The sequence below is a fragment of the Scardinius erythrophthalmus genome, assembly GCF_964197995.2.
Source record: "Scardinius erythrophthalmus genome assembly, chromosome: 19".
In the NCBI taxonomy this organism is placed as follows: Eukaryota; Metazoa; Chordata; class Actinopteri; order Cypriniformes; family Leuciscidae; genus Scardinius; species Scardinius erythrophthalmus.
Window position 1 is genome coordinate 38179318 of NC_138239.1, and position 20931 is coordinate 38200248.

Below are 20931 nucleotides of genomic sequence, written 5' to 3' on the forward strand. Positions count from 1 at the left end.
GGATAATTCACCAAAAAACAACAATTCTACCATTGTTTACTCGCTCTCGTGTCAATGCAAACCTGTACAACTTTCTTGCTCCTGTTGTGCTTCACAGAAGAAAGAAAGTCATTTACTGTGGGAATTTTTCTATGTTATTAGATGCTAGATTATTATTACAGAAATAATAAAATAACTAGTGATGCACGATATATCGCCACCATATTGGTATCGGCCGATTTATGTTCATTTTTAATGTTATTGTTATCAGCCCGATAAGAAAATTTGGCCAATATATTAAAGCCGATAAATAATGTATTATTTCCTTCAGTTGAGACACTTCAAATGCGCACTGTTCAACATGATGCTTTTTAATTGCTTGAAATATTGAAATCACTTAAAAAAAAGGAAAATACAGTAAAGTGCAACACAAGTCTTTCATATCGGCTGCATAAAATTATAATGAGAACATGCTTGGGACATGGATTATAATGGTGAGACTTTTGTTTTTGTAATCAGGCCCTCAAAAATGATATAAAAACTTGTATTTAGATTAATCAGCCGATATATCGGTTATCGGCTTTCAAATACAAAGATTTATCGGTATCGGCCAAAATGTTCATATCGGTGCATCCCTAAAACTAACTGACCCTCTCAGAAAAAAAGGTTCAAAAGCTTTGAAAAGCTACACCCTTGTACCTAAAAGTGAACATATTAGTACCTAAATGGTATTAGCAGGTTTTTAAAGGGCACCGTTCCAGTGACAGCCTTTGTACCTTTTTTGTCTGAGAGTGCAGGATCTCGTTTTCTTGAGCGAAGTAAAGTTTAAGAGGCTCCATATGGAGCAATCCTCATCTTTCAGCCTTATCAACGAGACTCCAGTATCGCCAACAGCATCATTAAACAGTCAAAGCGCCAATGGCCTGCCTATATGCTTAAAGAGAACCAAATCTGCTTCTGAATTACAGCGCACAGATTCGACTGACAGATCCGCTTTAATCCAACGCCAGCTAAATTGGATTCATGTTGAGGAACATTTTAGCTTTAAAACGGATGAAATAAGCATCTCGCGCTGGAAGGTGAGCTAGTTCATCTTCTGAACAATGCTCTCGCAGACCCGAGCCGAAACAATAGCGGTGTGTTATCGGCCGATCTGTGAGCGAGAGCTTTGTAGGGCAGAGCGAACGAACACACACGAGATGGGGAGATTAGGAGAGATCGGAAAATTTGTTCGAGCTCTTATCAGAAATTCAACAGCTGTGTGAGGAATAATAGCCGTACGACGAATACAACTCAGCAGACACATCAGAGATTTAATCTTTTTATCCAATAAATGGAATAAAGCTGCAATTATAACCTCATCTGATGTGTATCACAGCCAGTTAAAACTGACAGTGTATAACTGAAAGCATTAAAGCAGTAATAAAAACATTAACAACACTAATGCACAATCAATGCATGACTGATATGTGATGATTATGAAGAGTATGAACTTTCATAAAGACCTGATGCTCATAATCAAACACACAGGCTAGTTTTGTCCTGGGATTGAAACTGTTACTCTTAATATCACCAATCTCAAAGTCTTATCGCTGTTCGTGCCATAAACGTCAACAGCAAATCAGGATCCGAGTGAGTTATTGAGCTCCCAAAGTGTGAGATTTATCATATTACCACATGCAAATACTTAACTACAGAATATTTAAGTACATTTTTATTAAAAAATGACCTTTTCAGCAACTGGTGAAGCAAGTTTCTCTTCGTTCAAGCACTTTATAAGGGATAGTTCAACCAAAAATGATCATCCTGTAACTTAACCTTATGTCAATCCAAACCTGTATGACTTTCTGTCTTCTGTGTGAAAAAAAAAAGATGTTTTGAAGAATTTAAATACTTGCATTGTATGGGGAGAAACAATTTTTCTCAAAATATCTTCTTTTTTTGTCCCTGCCAAGAAAGTGTGGGCTTCTCTGAATATTAACATTGATAAATCTGTTCATTATTATGGTTATTATTCGACTGGAGTGTTGGAAAATTATCATTAAGTGTCAAAGTGTCAAACAAATGCAATGTTAGATATTTGACACTTTTATCACAAACTCCAGTTAATCAGCAAACAAGAAGAATTACATAAATCCTTCTGCTTTTTTAATTTAAGGTAAATGTCTGGTTGGTGACATCACTGAAGAACAGATATTAAAAAAATATGATTTCCATCTAGTGATGTTCCCTGGATCATCAAGATTTGCACATATCCCTAAATAAAATACATAAAACACATGTCGAGGAAAGGGTCGCGTGCATTTCAATTATAAGAATATAATGCCAACCATCCGAGTGGAAAAGTTCGTGCCGAAAGTGTCCGTATAATTGCCGAAAATAAATTCTAAAGCACGCTATAAACACAGGAAAGCCGTAACACTGCAAACAGACCTTTCAACTTCACACATGCCAATTTCCACTGGAACTGTCATCCAATTAACAGCTGGAAACAACCCTGCGCCTGGACATCCTCACACACACAAATCAACCAATTAACTAATTACATGAATATCCAACGCTGCCGTATTCACCAGCCAATTATCTCCGCTCGGCTTCACGGAGGTGGCGAGCGATCGCGGAAACTTCTGCTCGGGTTTCTGACACGATTACAGAAACTTGTTGGCACAAACATGGAGGAGATCGTCTTGGACTTGGACACGTCTCATAAACACAGACCCCCTCCTTTAAAACGCTTCCAATGTCTTCTGTCAACCCCCCGATTACCCACAATCCTCCTCTTCAAGTGTTATTACGGGATTATAGTTTATATCACCGGTGACGAGAGAGCAGACGCCAGATGCGTGGGCACTATATTCACAACAAGAACCATTTACAGTGAGGTTACGCTCAACAACAGTTCGTTAACATCAGTTCAGGCGTTTAGGTATGGATGAAATTACATGTTTATAGCAGCGTTTCATTTCTAGACATTTCTAGTGGTGTAAAACTTTTTATAATTAACAAACACGAGCCGACAATGACTAGAATATTTATAAATTAACATGGTAACACTTTACAGTAAGGTTCATTAGTTAACATGAACTTAGAATGAACAATACTTCAGCATTTATTAATCTTAGTTAATTTTAATTTCAACATTTACTAATACGTTATTAAAATCAAAGGTTGTGTTTGTTAACATTAGTTAATGCACTGTGAACTAATATGAACAAACAATAAACTAATGAACCTTATTGTAAAGTGTTAATTAACATTTACTTAGATTAACTCATGCTGTAAATGTAATCTTTTTCTGTTACTTTTAAATGTTAACAAACCTTATTGTTACCTAACTGTTCCCTCACTATGACTATGACACTGTGAATAATTGCAATGGTTTTAGTGCACTTTTTATTTGGCCATTAGTAACAAAGAGTGTGTCATTACTCGACGTGAGTTGAGTTAATAAATTTGATTCGTTTCTGTGAATCAGTTCAAAACTCATGTACCAATTTTTTTGTGTCATTATTCAAAAATTGAATACAGTCAAACCAAAAATTATTCAGACACCAGATATATATTTTTTTACTAGTGTGATCAGGACACTATAGTTCATTTCTGTAAGTGAGGAGAGCAAAATAAAGTAAACTGTGACATTATACCCAGATATTCTTCATACAGTGACTACCAGTGACATTTATAAACATTTGGGACCAAATATGATTCAGACACTTTGAGCTGATCATGTTTTGCTGAAGTGTGTTTTCTTTAATTGCTAATGCTCTTTTTACACACAGACTGAACACAATGAAGCATTGCTTGGTGATTGGTTGAGCTAAACTGGTATTATCTAATCGTGTAGTTAAATTTAACAGCTGACAGATATTCAACATAATTCATGTGTGAGACAGTCTAACAGAAGGACGGACAAAACCAGTCAAATATCAGCTGAGTTCATAACTCTGAGTTCTGCTCATATTTATTACCATTTTATAAACTATAGCGAATAAACTGAGATAATGTGAAAAAATGTTGAAGGTGTCTGAATAAATTTTGGTTTAACTGTATATTAAAATGTTTTAGCACAAATATAATGTAGAGTATTGTTATATTGGTGCATATAAAAGAAAACATGCCTTGATTTTTGTTCAATTCTTGCATTAAACCTTTGAAATCTACAGTATACGGCTACAAGGCTGTTATTTGTACCCCACAGTCGTAGCAGGCACACATTTAAAGACATTTCTCACGTCACAAGTGTTTATTTCCACCTGTGGTGTGTGTGAATGTACAACACACCTCTGTCACCCAATACACACACGCAGCCCTGACCCATGAAACCCATGAAAGCCTCAATTACTCGACGGCCTGAGGCAGTGCAAGTCCATCCAAACCCTCTAATTTCTAATTACCGGTGCCTGAGGCCAGGTGAAGAGCCAGCCGAGATAACATCTTCCCCTTCTACCTGTAGCCAAGCAGAAAACACACACCTCGCATAATTACACTCGTCCAGATATGTGGGGAATTTGCTTTTAGAGGATGATTTGTCAAGAGCCGGCGGTGCTGTAGGGGTTTGGGGGTAAGCTGTGCCGGCGGATCGCTCAGGGCTCATTTGGACAAGCGTTCGGCTGATATTTAACATTCCTTCAACACACACACACACACACACACGGATCCAGTGAGTATCAGTCTAAACAAGCGACAGAAAATACACAAGAAAACACAAAGCTCCTCTTGAGTGTCTCCTGCAGCGAAGGGTTTAAAACACAGACGGTGCGATCGCTCATATTCACACGCTGAATTATCAGCTTAAAAACACATTTAGAAGAGCGCAGATAAGACACGGGACGGGATTTGTTGGGGGGAAAAAAGGGATTTTGATAGAAAAAAAAACAAGTGGTAATCCCAATTCATCTGAAACCCCTCAAATAATAGAAAGGGACGGAAGATTTACAATTCCACATTTACATTCTAATCATTCAAGCTTTAAAGCTCAATATAAACATTATATGCAAAAGAGCTACTGAGATATAACCTTCTCCAGTTCACCGCTACCAGTCCATTAGTGTTAACCACAAACACACTCATTTCAGAGTCAACGTCGTACAAATCGTGCATAAAATTGTAACTTTAGGGGTCTTTGTACATTATTTACCCCTAAATGCTCCATAGTTGTACCTTAAGGGTACGTATTACTCTAAGGCACCTTTTAGGAACAGATAAGGTACAGATTTGTCCATTTACTGTGCCAGAGACAAGCTTTTATACCTCTAAAGTTAACAGAATTTCTGACAGTGAACTAAGTTTTATCAAACTATAATTATAAAACGGATATTTCCCGAATCTAAATTCTGACTGGTTGAGCCACGCTTGAAGCCATTATAAAATTCACAGTCTATGGCACACATCCTATGAAGCGCTCTTGCTGTTTGACAACCATAAATGAGCCAAACTGTTTTATTCTGTTCTATTGCTATTAATACATTTACCACATTGGTGTCTTTTATCATGTTGCTGCTGCCGCTGTGTGTTACAGTGATGTTATGGTGATGTGACAGAAATGTTACAATGATGCTGAGGAGACACTATGGAAATGTTAAGGTGATGATACAGTAACATTATGGTGAGGGTTATTGTAATGTTCAAATGATGTTACGAGATATTACAGTAATGTTATGGTGATGTTACAAGATATTAGAGTAATTATGGTGATGTTACGAGATATCACAGTAATGTTATGGTGATGTTACGAGATATTACAGTAATGTTATGGTGATGTTACAGAGATGTTACAAGATATTACAGTAATGTTATGGTGATGTTACGAGATATTAGAGTAATTATGGTGATGTTACGAGATATCACAGTAATGTTATGGTGATGTTACAGAGATGTTACAAGATATTACAGTAATGTTATGGTGATGTTACGAGATATTACAGTAATGTTATGGTGATGTTACGAGATATTACAGTAATGTTATGGTGATGTTACAGAGATGTTACAATGATGCTGAGGAGACATTATGGAAATGTTAAGGTGATGATACAGTAACATTATGGTGAGGGTTATTGTGATGTTCAAATGATGTTACGAGATATTACAGTAATGTTATGGTGATGTTACGAGATATTACAGTAATTATGGTGATGTTACAGTAATTATGGTGATGTTACGAGATATTACAGTAATGTTATGGTGATGTTATGAGATATTACAGTAATGTTATGGTGATGTTACAAGATATTACAGTAATGTTATGGTGATGTTACAGAGATGTTACGAGATATTACAGTAATGTTATGGTGATGTTACAGAGATGTTACGAGATATTACAGTAATGTTATGGTGATGTTACGAGATATTACAGTAATGTTATGGTGATGTTACAGAGATGTTACGAGATATTACAGTAATGTTATGGTGATGTTACAGAGATGTAACGAGATATTACAGTAATGTTATGGTGATGTTACAGAGATGTAACGAGATATTACAGTAATGTTATGGTGATGTTACAGAGATGTAACGAGATATTACAGTAATGTTATGATGATGTTACAGAGATGTTACGAGATATTACAGTAATGTTATGGTGATGTTACGAGATATTACAGTAATGTTATGGTGATGTTACAGAGATGTTACGAGATATTACAGTAATGTTATGGTGATGTTACGAGATATTACAGTAATGTTATGGTGATGTTACAGAGATGTTACGAGATATTACAGTAATGTTATGGTGATGTTACGAGATGTTATGGTGATGTTACAGAGATGTTACAAGTTATTACAGTAATGTTATGGTGATGTTACAATGATGTTACGAGATATTACAGTAATGTTATGGTGATGTTACAATGATGTTACGAGTTATTACAGTAATGTTATGGTGATGTTACAATGATGTTACGAGTTATTACAGTAATTATGGTGATGTTACCAGATATTACAGTGATGTTACAATGATGCTGTGGAGATGTTATGGAGATGTTACGGTGATGATACAGTAACATTGTGGTGAGGTTATTGTGATGTTCAAATGATGTTACAAGATATTACAGTAATGTTATGGTGATGTTACGAGATATTACAGTAATTATGGTGATGTTACGAGATATTACAGTAATTTTATGGTGATGTGAGAGATGTTACGAGATATTACAGTGATGTTATGGTGATGTTGTGGTGAGGTTTATGGTGATGTTACAGTGATGTTGCAGAGCTGCTAGAGAGATATTACTGTGATGTTATGGTGATGTTGCAGTGATGTTACAATGATGCTGTGGAGATGTTGTGGAGATGTTATGGTGATGATACAGTAACATTGTGGTGAGGTTATTGTGATGTTCAAATGATGTTACGAGATATTACAGTAATGTTATGGTGATGTTGCAGTGATGTTACGAGATATTACAGTAATGTTATGGTGATGTTGCAGTGATGTTACGAGATATTACAGTAATTTTATGGTGATGTTGCAGTGATGTTACGAGATATTACAGTGATGTTATGGTGATGTTGCAGTGATGTTACGCTGATGTTGTGGTGAGGTTTATGGTGATGTTACAGTGATGTTGCAGAGCTGCTAGAGAGATAGTACTGTGATGTTATGGTGAGGTTACAATAATGATGTTGTGATGTTGCAATGATGCTATTGTGATGTTAAGGAGATGTTCTGGTCATGTTATGGGTAAGGGCTTTTCTCAGGCACAATGTAAAGCAGAGCTTTTTGCTTTATTTAAGCACTGTTCCCGAGCATGCCATTTTGGTTACTTACTAATCAGATTAAAACTCACATATTACATGTTGATATCATTATTTCTATCAATCCACACGTTCCCAGTGTGTAAATACATGCACATCAGGCCAGGCCACCACAAAAATTTTCCCCTCAGTTCAACTTTAAATGTGGAACCTGATCAGCGTTTCCCTTGCAGCGGTGTGTGAAACAGGAGTGAGAGAGCAGGTGACGGCGCAGACATTTCAGGGATTAAAAGACACCCTGGGTGTGTTCCAGTGCACACATCCCCTGAAGAACCACCCATGTGTGAATTACTGATGTCATCGGATCCGGGCTGCAAAGTTCAGGCATCACACAGGATCAATGCCATTACAAAACGATTCTCAGTGTACCATGGTTTTTCAAAAACATCAAAGTGTAAATGTAATTTTGGTGGTATATGATACTACAGATGCTGTATTTGTAGTGCTGTACATTGTCTATATTAGTAATGTTTTATAAGGCGTGGGCTTTTTAAATCAACAGAATTACTAAACAATTATACATTTTCATGGATCAAGGCAGACATCTTTGTGATTTCCCCCCAGCCCTACATCTATCAAATCACTTAACCATGTTCTAGGGCTGTTTTCGACTAAGGATTTTCATAGTCGAATCTGATTCGTTAGATTTTGCCGTAGTCGACTGATAGTCGAACCTTTTTTTTTTTTTCTTTTTTTTTTTTTTAGATAGCAGCTAGATTTTTTCCATTTCAAACAAAAGAGCTAAAAAACACATATATATCACACATATATCATAACATTTCATAAACATGAGGAGCAATATGAGAGAGAAATTTGGTGATGGTTGTTTAGGTACATTAAATCACGTAAAGCTTTTTCACGCCCATGAGAACCGCGTGGAGTCAACTCACAGCCGCTCCGCTGCCCTGCTGAAAATGTGAAGCAGAAACGATTAATATCAGATAACGTCCATAATAATTGGACTCTGGGTTCGATTTTTTGACCATTTTCAGTGGTTATGAGGAGCAATATGAGAGGGAAATTTGGTAATCGTTGTTTAGGTACATTAAACAACGTAAAGCTTTTTAACGCACATGAGAACCGTGTGGAGTCAGCTTTTTAACTCACATGAGAACCGTGTGGAGTCAACTTTTTAACTCACATGAGAACCGTGTGGAGTCAGCTTTTTAACGCACATGAGAACCGTGTGGAGTCAACTCACAGCCGCTCCGCAGCCCTGCTGAAAATGTGAAGCAGATTTTTGAATACATTTTTATTTATTTACATTAGTAAGCTACAGGACATCGTCTTTCAAAACACGACCTGAAAAAATAAAATAAAAATGGTACCCAGCCCTTCTGAAAATGCGAATGCGTCTCTGTCCCCAGCACATTTCAAACCAAACTGACGCCCATGTATTCGACTATGAGGTTCATAGTCGAATCAGACCTCTCCGAATCGAATCGTCGAATCCTCGACTATTAGAAGTCAGCCCTACCATGTTCCCTTGTTAGTTTGAAAAGGCCTTAATGTTTCCATCCCTGTGCTTCTGTGCAGGTCAGACTGAAGATATTGGGATTTCTTCTGTGTTTCTTACTAGTTTCAGCCCTGCATCACCTGAACATAGGGCTGCACAATTAAATGAAGAGAAAACGAAATTGTGATTTGTTTGAGTGTATTTATCAAACCTCAAAAGCTGAGATTTAATTAAATAAGTTAGGGATGCACGGTGTATCGGCCACCATATCAGTATCGGCCGATAAATGTTCATTTTTAAAGTTATCGGCCCAATAAGAAAATCTGGGCGCTATATTAAAGCCGTTAAAATAATGCCTTCAGCTGAGACACTTCAGATGCGTATTGTTCAACATTTGATTTTAATAATGTATTAGTAAATGTTAAAATTAATATTAATAAATGCTAGAAGTATTGTTCATTCTTAGTTCATGTTAACTAAGGTAGTTAACTAATGAACCTTATTGTAAAGTGTTACCATAATAACAATACATTTAATTTTATAGCCATATTGATCCATAATCAATGTAAACACAGAAAAACGCTTTTAATCTTCAATCAGAAAAATCGCTTTTAGATTGTTTCCCCTAAATGGTGCAGGGCCAGTCTAAAAGAAGGATCAGTGTAAACACTCAATAGAGGCTGGACTGCTCAAGCCCTGCCTGATTTAAAGGCCGTCACCCACCGATCGCTGCCACTTTGATGAGGAGGGCGTTGAGGCCGCTTGATATGATCTCCCTGAGCAGCTCGGCCTGGTCTCGGCGCCACAGGTACGCCAGCGGCTGGAGCTGAAGCCTGGCACACCTGCGGAGAACACACACACCACAGGTGGAGAACTGAGAAGAACAATGCAAACTGGGCAGGCGGCAGGAGGACATGATGGATGGGAAGAGAAAAGAGGGCGGCACTCTGACACCACTTCAAACACTATTTGTTGAAGGGGTCATCAGATGCCCATTTTCCACAAGTTGTTGTGATTCTTTAGAGTCTTCATGTAAAGTTTGTAACATACTCTGGTTAAAATTCCTCAATGGTTGTGTAAAACAACACCCTTTAACCTCCTCAAAACAGCTCTGTTCACAGCGACCTGTTTCAGTGCATGTCTCTTTAAATGATAATAATAATTAACAGTTCGTCAGTGGTGTAAATATGCTAATATGGGACAGTTCGTCAGTGGTCGAGGGCATAAATATGCTAATATGGGACAGTTCGTCAGTGGTCGAGGGAGTAAATATGATAATACGGGCAGTTCGTCAGTGGTCGAGGGCGTAAATATGCTAATATGGGACAGTTCGTCAGTGGTCGAGGGCGTAAATATGCTAATACGGGACAGTTCGTCAGTGGTCGAGGGAGTAAATATGATAATACGGGACAGTCCGTCAGTGGTCGAGGGAGTAAATATGATAATACGGGACAGTTCGTCATTGGTCGAGGGCGTAAATATGCTAATACGGGACAGTTCGTCAGTGGTCGAGGGCGTAAATATGCTAATACGGGACAGTTCGTCAGTGGTCGAGGGCGTGAATATGCTAATACGGGCAGTTTCGTCAGTGGTCGAGGGCATAAATATGCTAATACGGGCCAGTTCGTCAGTGGTCGAGGGAGTAAATATGATAATACGGGCAGTTCGTCAGTGGTCGAGGGCGTAAATATGCTAATACGGGACAGTCCGTCAGTGGTCGAGGGCGTAAATATGCTAATACGGGACAGTCCGTCAGTGCTCGAGGGCGTAAATATGCTAATACGGGACAGTCCGTCAGTGCTCGAGGGAGTAAATATGCTAATACGGGACAGTTCGTCAGTGGTCGAGGGCGTGAATATGCTAATACGGGCAGTTTCGTCAGTGGTCGAGGGCATAAATATGCTAATACAGGCCAGTTCGTCAGTGGTCGTGGGCGTAAATATGCTAATACGGGCCAGTTCGTCAGTGGTCGAGGGCGTAAATATGATAATACGGGCAGTTCGTCAGTGCTCGAGGGAGTAAATATGCTAATACGGGACAGTTCGTCAGTGGTCGAGGGCGTGAATATGCTAATACGGGCAGTTTCGTCAGTGGTCGAGGGCATAAATATGCTAATACAGGCCAGTTCGTCAGTGGTCGTGGGCGTAAATATGCTAATACGGAACAGTCCGTCAGTGGTCGAGGGCGTAAATATGATAATATGGGCAGTCAATCAGTGGTCGAGGGCGTAAATATGCTAATTCGGGACAGTTCATCAGTGGTCGAGGGCGTAAATATGCTAATACGGGCTAGTTCGTCAGCGGTCGAGGGCGTAAATATGCTAATACGGGACAGTCCATCAGTGGTTGAGGGCGTAAATATGCTAATATGGGCAGTCAATCAGTGGTCGAGGGCGTAAATATGCTAATTCGGGACAGTTCGTCAGTGGTCGAGGGCGTAAATATGCTAATACGGGCTAGTTCGTCAGCGGTCGAGGGCGTAAATATGCTAATACGGGACAGTTCGTCAGAGGTCGAGGGCGTAAATATGCTAATACGGGACAGTTCGTCAGAGGTCGAGGGCGTAAATATGCTAATACGGGCCAGTTCGTCAGAGGTCGAGGGCGTAAATATGCTAATACAGGCCAGTTCGTCAGTGGTTGTGGGCGTAAATATGCTAATTCGGGACAGTTCGTCAGTGGTCGAGGGCGTAAATATGCTAATACGGGCTAGTTCGTCAGCGGTCGAGGGCGTAAATATGCTAATACGGGACAGTTCGTCAGAGGTCGAGGGCGTAAATATGCTAATACGGGCCAGTTCGTCAGTGGTCGTGGGCGTAAATATGCTAATACGGGCCAGTTCGTCAGAGGTCGAGGGCGTAAATATGCTAATACAGGCCAGTTCGTCAGTGGTCGTGGGCGTAAATATGCTAATACGGAACAGTCCATCAGTGGTTGAGGGCGTAAATATGCTAATATGGGCAGTCAATCAGTGGTCGAGGGCGTAAATATGCTAATTCGGGACAGTTCGTCATTGGTCGAGGGCGTAAATATGCTAATACGGGCTAGTTCGTCAGCGGTCGAGGGCGTAAATATGCTAATACGGGACAGTTCGTCAGAGGTCGAGGGCGTAAATATGCTAATACGGGACAGTTCGTCAGAGGTCGAGGGCGTAAATATGCTAATACGGGCCAGTTCGTCAGAGGTCGAGGGCGTAAATATGCTAATACGGGCCAGTTCGTCTGTAGTCGTGGGTGTAAATATGCTAATACGGAACAGTCCGTCAGTGGTTGAGGGCGTAAATATGCTAATACGGGCTAGTTCGTCAGTGGTCGAGGGCGTAAATATGCTAATACGGGACAGTTCGTCAGAGGTCGAGGGCGTAAATATGCTAATACGGGACAGTTCGTCAGAGGTCGAGGGCGTAAATATGCTAATACGGGCCAGTTCGTCTGTAGTCGTGGGTATAAATATGCTAATACGGAACAGTCCGTCAGTGGTTGAGGGCGTAAATATGCTAATATGGGCAGTCCTTCAGTGGTCGAGGGCGTAAATATGCTAATATGGACAGTCCTTCAGTGGTCGAGGGCGTAAATATGCTAATATGGGCAGTCCTTCAGTGGTCGAGGGTGCAAATATGCTAATGCTGGAACTATGCTAATAAGGGACAGTCCGTCAGTGGTTGTGGGCGGAGCATGAGCAATATGACATCATAGTGCTCAGAAAGTCCAAACGGCTTGATTATTGAGAGCATTTAGGCTTTTTGAGGATTAAAAAAAAAAGGAGTGAATCGATTTTTTCATTGTATGGTGGTTGTGCAAACACCATATAAAAGTGCATTTAGCATCCGATGACCAATTTAAATAAAGTCAGTACAATAGAGATAAACAAAGACAATAGAGATTGCTGCGTATTCCGAAATCAAAGCTGAAAAGTAGTTGTGACCGTGTGTTTCCAGTGGCTGATGCGTTACCATTCAGTATTAGATCTGCTCCATCCATGTCTGTTTTTTAACCTCGGCTAAAAACGTACCTTTTTGAACTAGCATATGGTCAATGATGAAATGTATTGTACTGTGTGTTTTGTTTATGTTAATCTAAATTTTATGTATCGTAAAGCACACTGGTCAACTGGTGTTGTGTTTAGTTGTGCTATAGAAATAAAATTGACATTGACAATTAGCACTTGCTCTCCAGCTTGGCTGAACGCCAGCTCATGTGACATGGGTGGACGTCAGCTCAATGCTAGCGCCACGGGTCAAAGCGAGAGCGCAAGTGATTAGCACGATACGCTGTGCCCCTCGGCATCATGGGATGTCAGGTATACAGGTAGGGTTACACCACTTATCCTGTGGAGGAACAATAGCTGACTGACAGCGGATACATGCACAGCTCGAGTGAGAGGCAGAGAAATCGGCTGTGAACATGAAAAACAGCGTGAAATATATCACTAGTTTATTGCTAGTCCGACTGTAAATCAGTCACTAATAGTTAAAGTCCCCCTGTAGTCAACAATTTTATCCATTAAAACTCATCTTTGATCACCAAAATTACACACTTAAAAGTTTTTTCCTTGAAAAAATATTTTTCATTCCTTAAAATATCTTGAATGTAACTCGACACCCTTGCCTCATTTAGTATGCGCGGTTCTATGAATATGCAAATGAGCCCCGCCTCCACTCACTCACTCAGCTCAGAGATCCACTGGTTGACGATCACACGTTGATCTGATTGGTTACAAGGTAGTTTGTGACGTCAGAAACACCAGCGATTTCAAAGCGTGTTTTTGAGACTGTCTTTGGTTCACTGCAGTTTTAAGGAGGAAATACTCAGCAATGCTGTCGACTTATGAATTTACACATGGTTTGTCTTAAAGCATATTAAAAACACCAAATAGACACATAAACAACATTAAAAGCTGGATTTTCAAAAGATGAGTTTTAAGGTATAAAATTATTGACTACAGGGGGACTTTAAAACACTTTAAATCAATTCTTAATGTTTTATTCTTTACTTTTATTGTAATTTTTATCTCTTTTTTAAATCCTTTTTATGCAAAGCACTTTGAATTACCATTGTGTATGAAATGCGCTGTATAAATAAACTTGTCTTGCATATAAATGTGCAACTCCTCCTCGCAGTCGTTGAGTTCAGCTCGAGGAAATGAGCCGGATCACATCAGCAAAACCACAGAGGAACATCTGAACGTCCAGCCAAGTCTTGGGCATATCGGCTTATTGTGTTGTAAATGACTCAAGGACATAATGCGGTGTGTTGTGTGTGACAAAGGGAGAGGAGAAGCGAGAGGAAGGATCTCCACTTACACGTTCTCCACACGTATTCTCTGGTAGTCGGACAGAATGGCCCCGACAGACACGGCCTCCACACACAGCTCCTCCTGAACACACAGAAGATGGAGGAAAGATGCTCAGATCACACACGCAAACATCATTCAACATCACGCAGGGTTCCCACACCTCGGCTAACTTCAAATTCAAAGACTTTCCAGGTCCAATACTAGGGCTGCGCAATATATCAAAATCATTGAAATATCACAAATGTATAAATCGTGATATGCATATCGCAGCGGCTTGCAATAACTGAGGTCATGAACACAAGACACAGAGAAAATCACTCACTCTCGGCTGAATCGCTTTTGCAGCTTTAATAAGAATCAGGATATATTTAAATCATACAGTGAAAACTAAGCAGTGTTTTATTTTTACATTTGATTATTTTCTGTTTCTGTTGTTTAATAACCCTAACGTACTCGAAGACGGACCTTCTTCACAAAGTATGGGGGTCGTTTTTAAATGATCTGGACCGTAGAGTTGCAAACATTTTATGTAGTTATTTGGATTTTACCGATGAGCACTTTGTTCATCATAATGTGAGCTAATAGTTAGCAATGAAAGTTTGTAATCTCTGAGTTGCTTTTGTGTTTGTTTTGTATATTGTTAATCTATTCTGTATTCTGTCAGTGAATGGAAGTAGTTTTTTGAGCTCTAAAAATGCAACAACAACAACAAACCCCATCATGTGAGCATCACACACACTGGAGATTCAGCAGCGCCAGTGATCAACACACACTCATATTAACACACACAACACTACGCTCTGTCAGTCACAGTGTCCACATCTCCTCCTGGTCAAGCTCCAGACGTGAACACACACACACACACACACACAGCGTAACGTGACGTCAGCTCTGAGCGAGCGCGTCTGATACTCATGCCTTCAGCAAACCGAGATAAGCCTATCGCTCTCCGTCATCACTAAACAAGACTGAGCAAACTACATTAGGCAGAACACACACACACATTACAAGAGCTTTAGGCTAGACTCTTTATCTGTGTGTGTGTGTGTGTGTGTGTGTGTGTGTGTGTGTGCGTGTGTGTGTGTGTGAAATAATTAGCAAATTCAGATCAATTCACTTTGTTTCAGCATAATTAGATTTGAGTAATAACTATCGTCAGCTAGAAAAATAACTGATAGCATTCTGATAAATATATACACTATATTATATATTTGTATATGCATATTTATCATATTTTTACTTGACCTGTAAGTAATGTCTTCATTATTTAATTCATATTTCAATAAATCTTTCATTAAAACAAGTTATTATTATTATAGTTTATTGTTGTTCAAATGTTCATATTTAACCAACAAACTGGAATAGAAATAAGTCTGTTCTCAAACGCTGATATAAAACTGCCTTATGTGCAATTTACATGTTTAGTCCCAAACTCAGTTTGAGCTGTTTAACTGTTCGCTTGATTATTGATTATTCATTTATTATTTAGTTTTGATTTTTGGCGAGTGCATGCTGAATTTTCAGTTTTGGCCCAGAATTTTCATTTTGGTGCATCCATATATATATATAATCAAAACTAATAAGAGTGACAAAAATACTGTAACATTTATTTTTAAAAATTTTCCCCCGTTTTATTTTTTATTTTTAAACTGTTAACAAGACAAAGCTGCTTATACAAAGAAATAAAATAAGGAGAAAAAATAAGAAAAGAAGAGCTAAATATATATATTTATATAATAGTATATACAGGTACAGCAATAATTTTAATGAATAGGTTATTCCAGTGTGATGTAACATTTTTTATTATATATATACATAGATATAAACTCACTGAATGATTAATAGATATCTAGACAATTTGAAAACTATTATAATAATAATATTTGTAGTAGTAGTAATAATAATAGTGGCAGTAGCAGCAATAATAGTGATATTAAATTCACTAATAATGACAATAATATTAATAATAGTATAGTTTTATGTAAGTTTAGATCAGTCTGCAAAATAATTGCAGAGTAAAACGACTAAATGTAAAAGACCTGCAGATAAAAGCTGCCGACCTGCACCCGTGTGTCAGTGACAGAGAGAGAGAGTCGGGGTCGAGCACAGATCCCGCAGGAGTCTCCGGATGGGAAGCGTTTGATTGTGACTTTAGGACCTGCTGGATGTAAATGTCATGTGGACAGTAATGAAATAAGCTCTTGTGTAAGGAGCTGGCGTGTTCACAGGTGACGCGCTCCTCTATTAGCTGCCGCATCGATCCGCCGTCCCGGGACGACCCCAGAGGTCATCATTTATGTATTAAGCAGGTTTAAAGGTTTCCATTTCTTTTTATGTTCTTTTCCAGCAGTAATGTGGAAGTAATCAGAGACGGGTTTGATTTCTCTGCGCTCCTGACACCTCGAGCGATCGATGTCCTGCAGAAACCCACCTGGACACAGAAGCGCAGGATAAAAGCGTGTGTGTGTGTGTGTGTGTGTGTTTGAGGGCCGATGGAGCCGGTTCTCAAGGGCCCGTCTGCTGATGTCGATATCAGATCCAGGGCCCGTGAGGCTCTTAAAGAGCAGCTTTAGCTCCGCCTCTGATGAGTGTGTGTGTGTGTGTGTGTGTGTGTGTGTGTGTGTGTGTGCGTGTGTGTGTGTGTGTGTGTGTGTGTGTGTGTGTGTGTGTGTGTGTGTGTGTGTGTTTCTCTCGCACGCACCGGCGGAAGCAAGCGTTTGAACATCTGACAGTGAATCTCATGACACGAGCCTCTGAAAATAATCATCCGGCACAAACTCAACGACCAATCGATCCACTCCTCCTCTAACGCCAGTCTCAGCGCTGTACTGTCTCACCAGAGTGTGTGTTCAGTGTAGGGCTGGGCATTGACTAGGGCTGTCCCAATATATCGCAATACAAAAATGCAGCAATATGTATTTTATATAATTCACCTAAAATAAAAAATTCTGTGTGAGAAAAATAAAAAGTTTTCAGAGTTTTAGAGTCAGAACTGCATTAAACTGCTCTATATGATGCTGAATATAATGTCTAATAATGCGATGGGGGAATATTAGTGTGTCCTGATAATGCCAGATGTCTGATGTCACCAGTAAAAGTGTCCTACATTATTATAAATATATCTAGTCAGTGACAGAGATCAAGCATATTCATCTACAATAATTCAGTGTTTTCATCTTCAGAATCATGAATATTGTTATTCTGGTGTCTCTATTGTCCTGTTCATTGGGTTTCAGCACCAAGTCCAAGCCTGTTCATTTACACACACACTGTAGGATCACATTTAGCATTTCATCATTTTCTGTAAACCTTTTCTCATGAGTCGTGGAGGATCGCAGTAATATGGGCTCGAGAGTTCAGGATCGGGGTGTGTGTCGAATCAAGTTTCATGATTCGATGCATTGGTAGCACTTTAGATTTAGGTTTATTAACGAAGACTAATAAATACTGTGACAGTTTTCAGTATGATTAGAGCTCTTATATTATCCTATCGTGCGCATGAGGGCTGAGCGTCGTGATGTTTCACACAGTCTCACAGCAGAGCCGTCGATATTCTCCTGTTCTCTGGCTGTAAGTTTCACAGGTTTCTGGGCAGATCTTGAAGGACTGCTGGCACACACACTGTGTTTCTGATGTGGGAAGACTTCATCTATTCTATTGTCCACAAAACACATCGTAATTATACTTGGGGATTGCTGTAACACAAACAAACAAAAAAAAAACAATCATTTCCGATAAAAAAAAAAAAATGAATATGCAAAAAAATATACATACGGGACATTCCTACACAATGATGAATTTTTTTAATATATTTTGTCAAATTATTATTTAGATAGAAATAGACAGACGGTGGTGTGGGGAGGTTTAAGGGTTAACAGTGTAATTATAGAAGTCATTACAGACATTAATTACATGCAGGTATTTTTAAATACAAGTATAATGTACATGTACAGAACAAGTGCACTGAATCAAATGATTAATTTAATTGTTAGTGCATTGCAGTTAGATATTTAACATGAAATCCAGCTTTTAATGTAGTTTATATGTGTATGTGGTGTTTTTAATCTGCTTTAAGACAAAGCATGTGTAAGTTCATAAGTCGACAGCACTGCTGAGTATTTCCTCCTTAAAACTGCAGTGAACCAAAGACAGTCTCAAAAACACGCTTTGAAATCGCTGGTGTTTCTGACGTCACAAACTACCTTGTAACCAATCAGATCAACGTGTGATCGTCAACCAGTGGATCTCTGAGCTGAGTGAGTGAGTGGAGGCAGGGCTCATTTGCATATTCATAGAACCGCACATACTAAATGAGGCAAGGGTGTCGAGTTACATTCAATATATTTTAAGACATGAAAAAATTATTTCCAAGGGAAAAAAACGTTTAAATATGTGATTTTGGTGATCAAAGATGAGTTTTAAGAGATAAAATTATTGACTACAGGCAGACTTTAATATAAAGCGGGATCATCCTTGCCATCCTTGAGTAGAAGTGAAACACACTTAAATACTATTAAAGACTATAAAAGAAACTTGGACCATGTGAACAAAAAGACTCATATCTTTGCAAAATGTAACTAGATATTATAAACATTATCATTATGATTTTATGTGCCGAGTGTAATATGACGAAGGAGCCACACACACACTGATGTGGAGTCTGTGTGACTATATGTGACCCTGCACCACAAAACCAGTCACATGGGTCAATTCTGTGAAACTGAGATGTATACATCATCTGGAAGCTGAATAAATAAGCTTTCCATTGATGTATGGTGGTTAGGATAGGACGATATTTGTCTGAGACACAACTATTGAAGATCTGGAATCTGAGGGTGCAAACACATCAAAACATTGAGAAAATCTCCTTTAAAGTTGTGCATTTATGTTGGCGATTGTGCAGCATTCACTCACACAAATACATGTTTTATATATTTACAGTAGGAAATTTACAAAATATCTTCATGGAACATGATCTTTACTGAATATCCTAATGATTTTTGGCATAAAAGAAAAATGGATAGTTGTGACCCGTACATGTATTGTTGGCTATTGCCACAGATAAACCCGTGCGACTCGAGACTGGTGACGTGATCCAGGGTCACACATGACATGATGAACATCAACTCAATCTCCAATCATGATTCTCATCTCAAATGTGACACACACGAAAAACTGAGACAATTCCATATCATTATATATCATTATATATCATTATTTACCATAGCTGTGTGAATCTAGCTCTTCTGATCTCTGAAGGGCCTCGGTCAGAGGAGAATTACACGTGTTCAACTATAGATGGCACTATTGCACCATCACACACACACACTCACACACACCAACACACACACACACACACCAACACACACTGAACGGCACACCTAAAACACAGCCATTCCTTTATGTTCAAGTGTCATTTGCTCAAAAGATAACATCTAATTAAGTCAAAGTGCTGGATGAACCTTTTAAAACATCACACTCCTGGAGCAGAACACACACTCCTGGAGCAGAACACACACTCCTGGAGCAGAACACACACTCCTGGAACAGAACACACACTCCTGGAACAGAACACACACTCCTGGAACAGAACACACACTCCTGGAACAGAACACACACTAGCAGAACACACACTCCTGGAGCAGAACACACACTCCTGGAGCAGAACACACACTCCTGGAGCAGAACACACACTCCTGGAGCAGAACACACACTCCTGGAACAGAACACACACTCCTGGAACAGAACACACACTCCTGGAACAGAACACACACTCCTGGAACAGAACACACACTAGCAGAACACACACTCCTGGAACAGAACACACACTCCTGGAACAGAACACACACTCCTGGAACAGAACACACACTCCTGGAACAGAACACACACTAGCAGAACACACACTCCTGGAGCAGAACACACACTCCTGGAACAGAACACACACTCCTGGAACAGAACACACACTCCTGGAACAGAACACACACTCCTGGAACAGAACACACACTCCTGGAACAGAACACACACTAGCAGAACACACACTCCTGGAACAGAACACACACTCCTGGAGCAGAACACACACTCCTGGAACAGAACACACACTCCTGGAACAGAACACACACTAGCAGAACACACACTAGCAGAACACACACTCCTGGAACAGAACACACACTAGCAGAACACACACTCCTGGAGCAGAACACACACTAGCAGAACACACACTAGCAGAACACACACTCCTGGAACAGAACACACACTAGCAGAACACACACTAGCAGAACACACACTCCTGGAACAGAACACACACTAGCAGAACACACACTAGCAGAACACACACTCCTGGAACAGAACACACACTAGCAGAACACACACTCCTGGAGCAGAACACACACTCCTGGAGCAGAACACACACTCCTGGAGCAGAACACACACTAGCAGAACACACACTAGCAGA

General features: G+C 39.5%; 1 protein-coding gene across 3 annotated transcripts in view; it reads right to left on the reverse strand.

The window, feature by feature from the left end:
• The window catches only part of dph6 (diphthamine biosynthesis 6), a 113440-nt gene that overhangs the window by 74877 nt on the left and 17632 nt on the right, over positions 1-20931 (reverse strand). For 2 of the 3 annotated variants that reach the window (XM_081347611.1, XM_081347612.1), the window contains exons 4-5: positions 14488-14561; positions 9911-10029 (exon numbers count right to left, since the gene is read on the reverse strand). In XM_081347611.1, coding sequence (XP_081203737.1) covers positions 9911-10029; positions 14488-14561 — 193 coding nt within the window. Of the gene's footprint in view, positions 1-9910; positions 10030-14487; positions 14562-18016; positions 18176-20931 lie in introns of all 3 variants that reach the window. The other variant, XM_081347610.1, reaches the window with a different exon arrangement.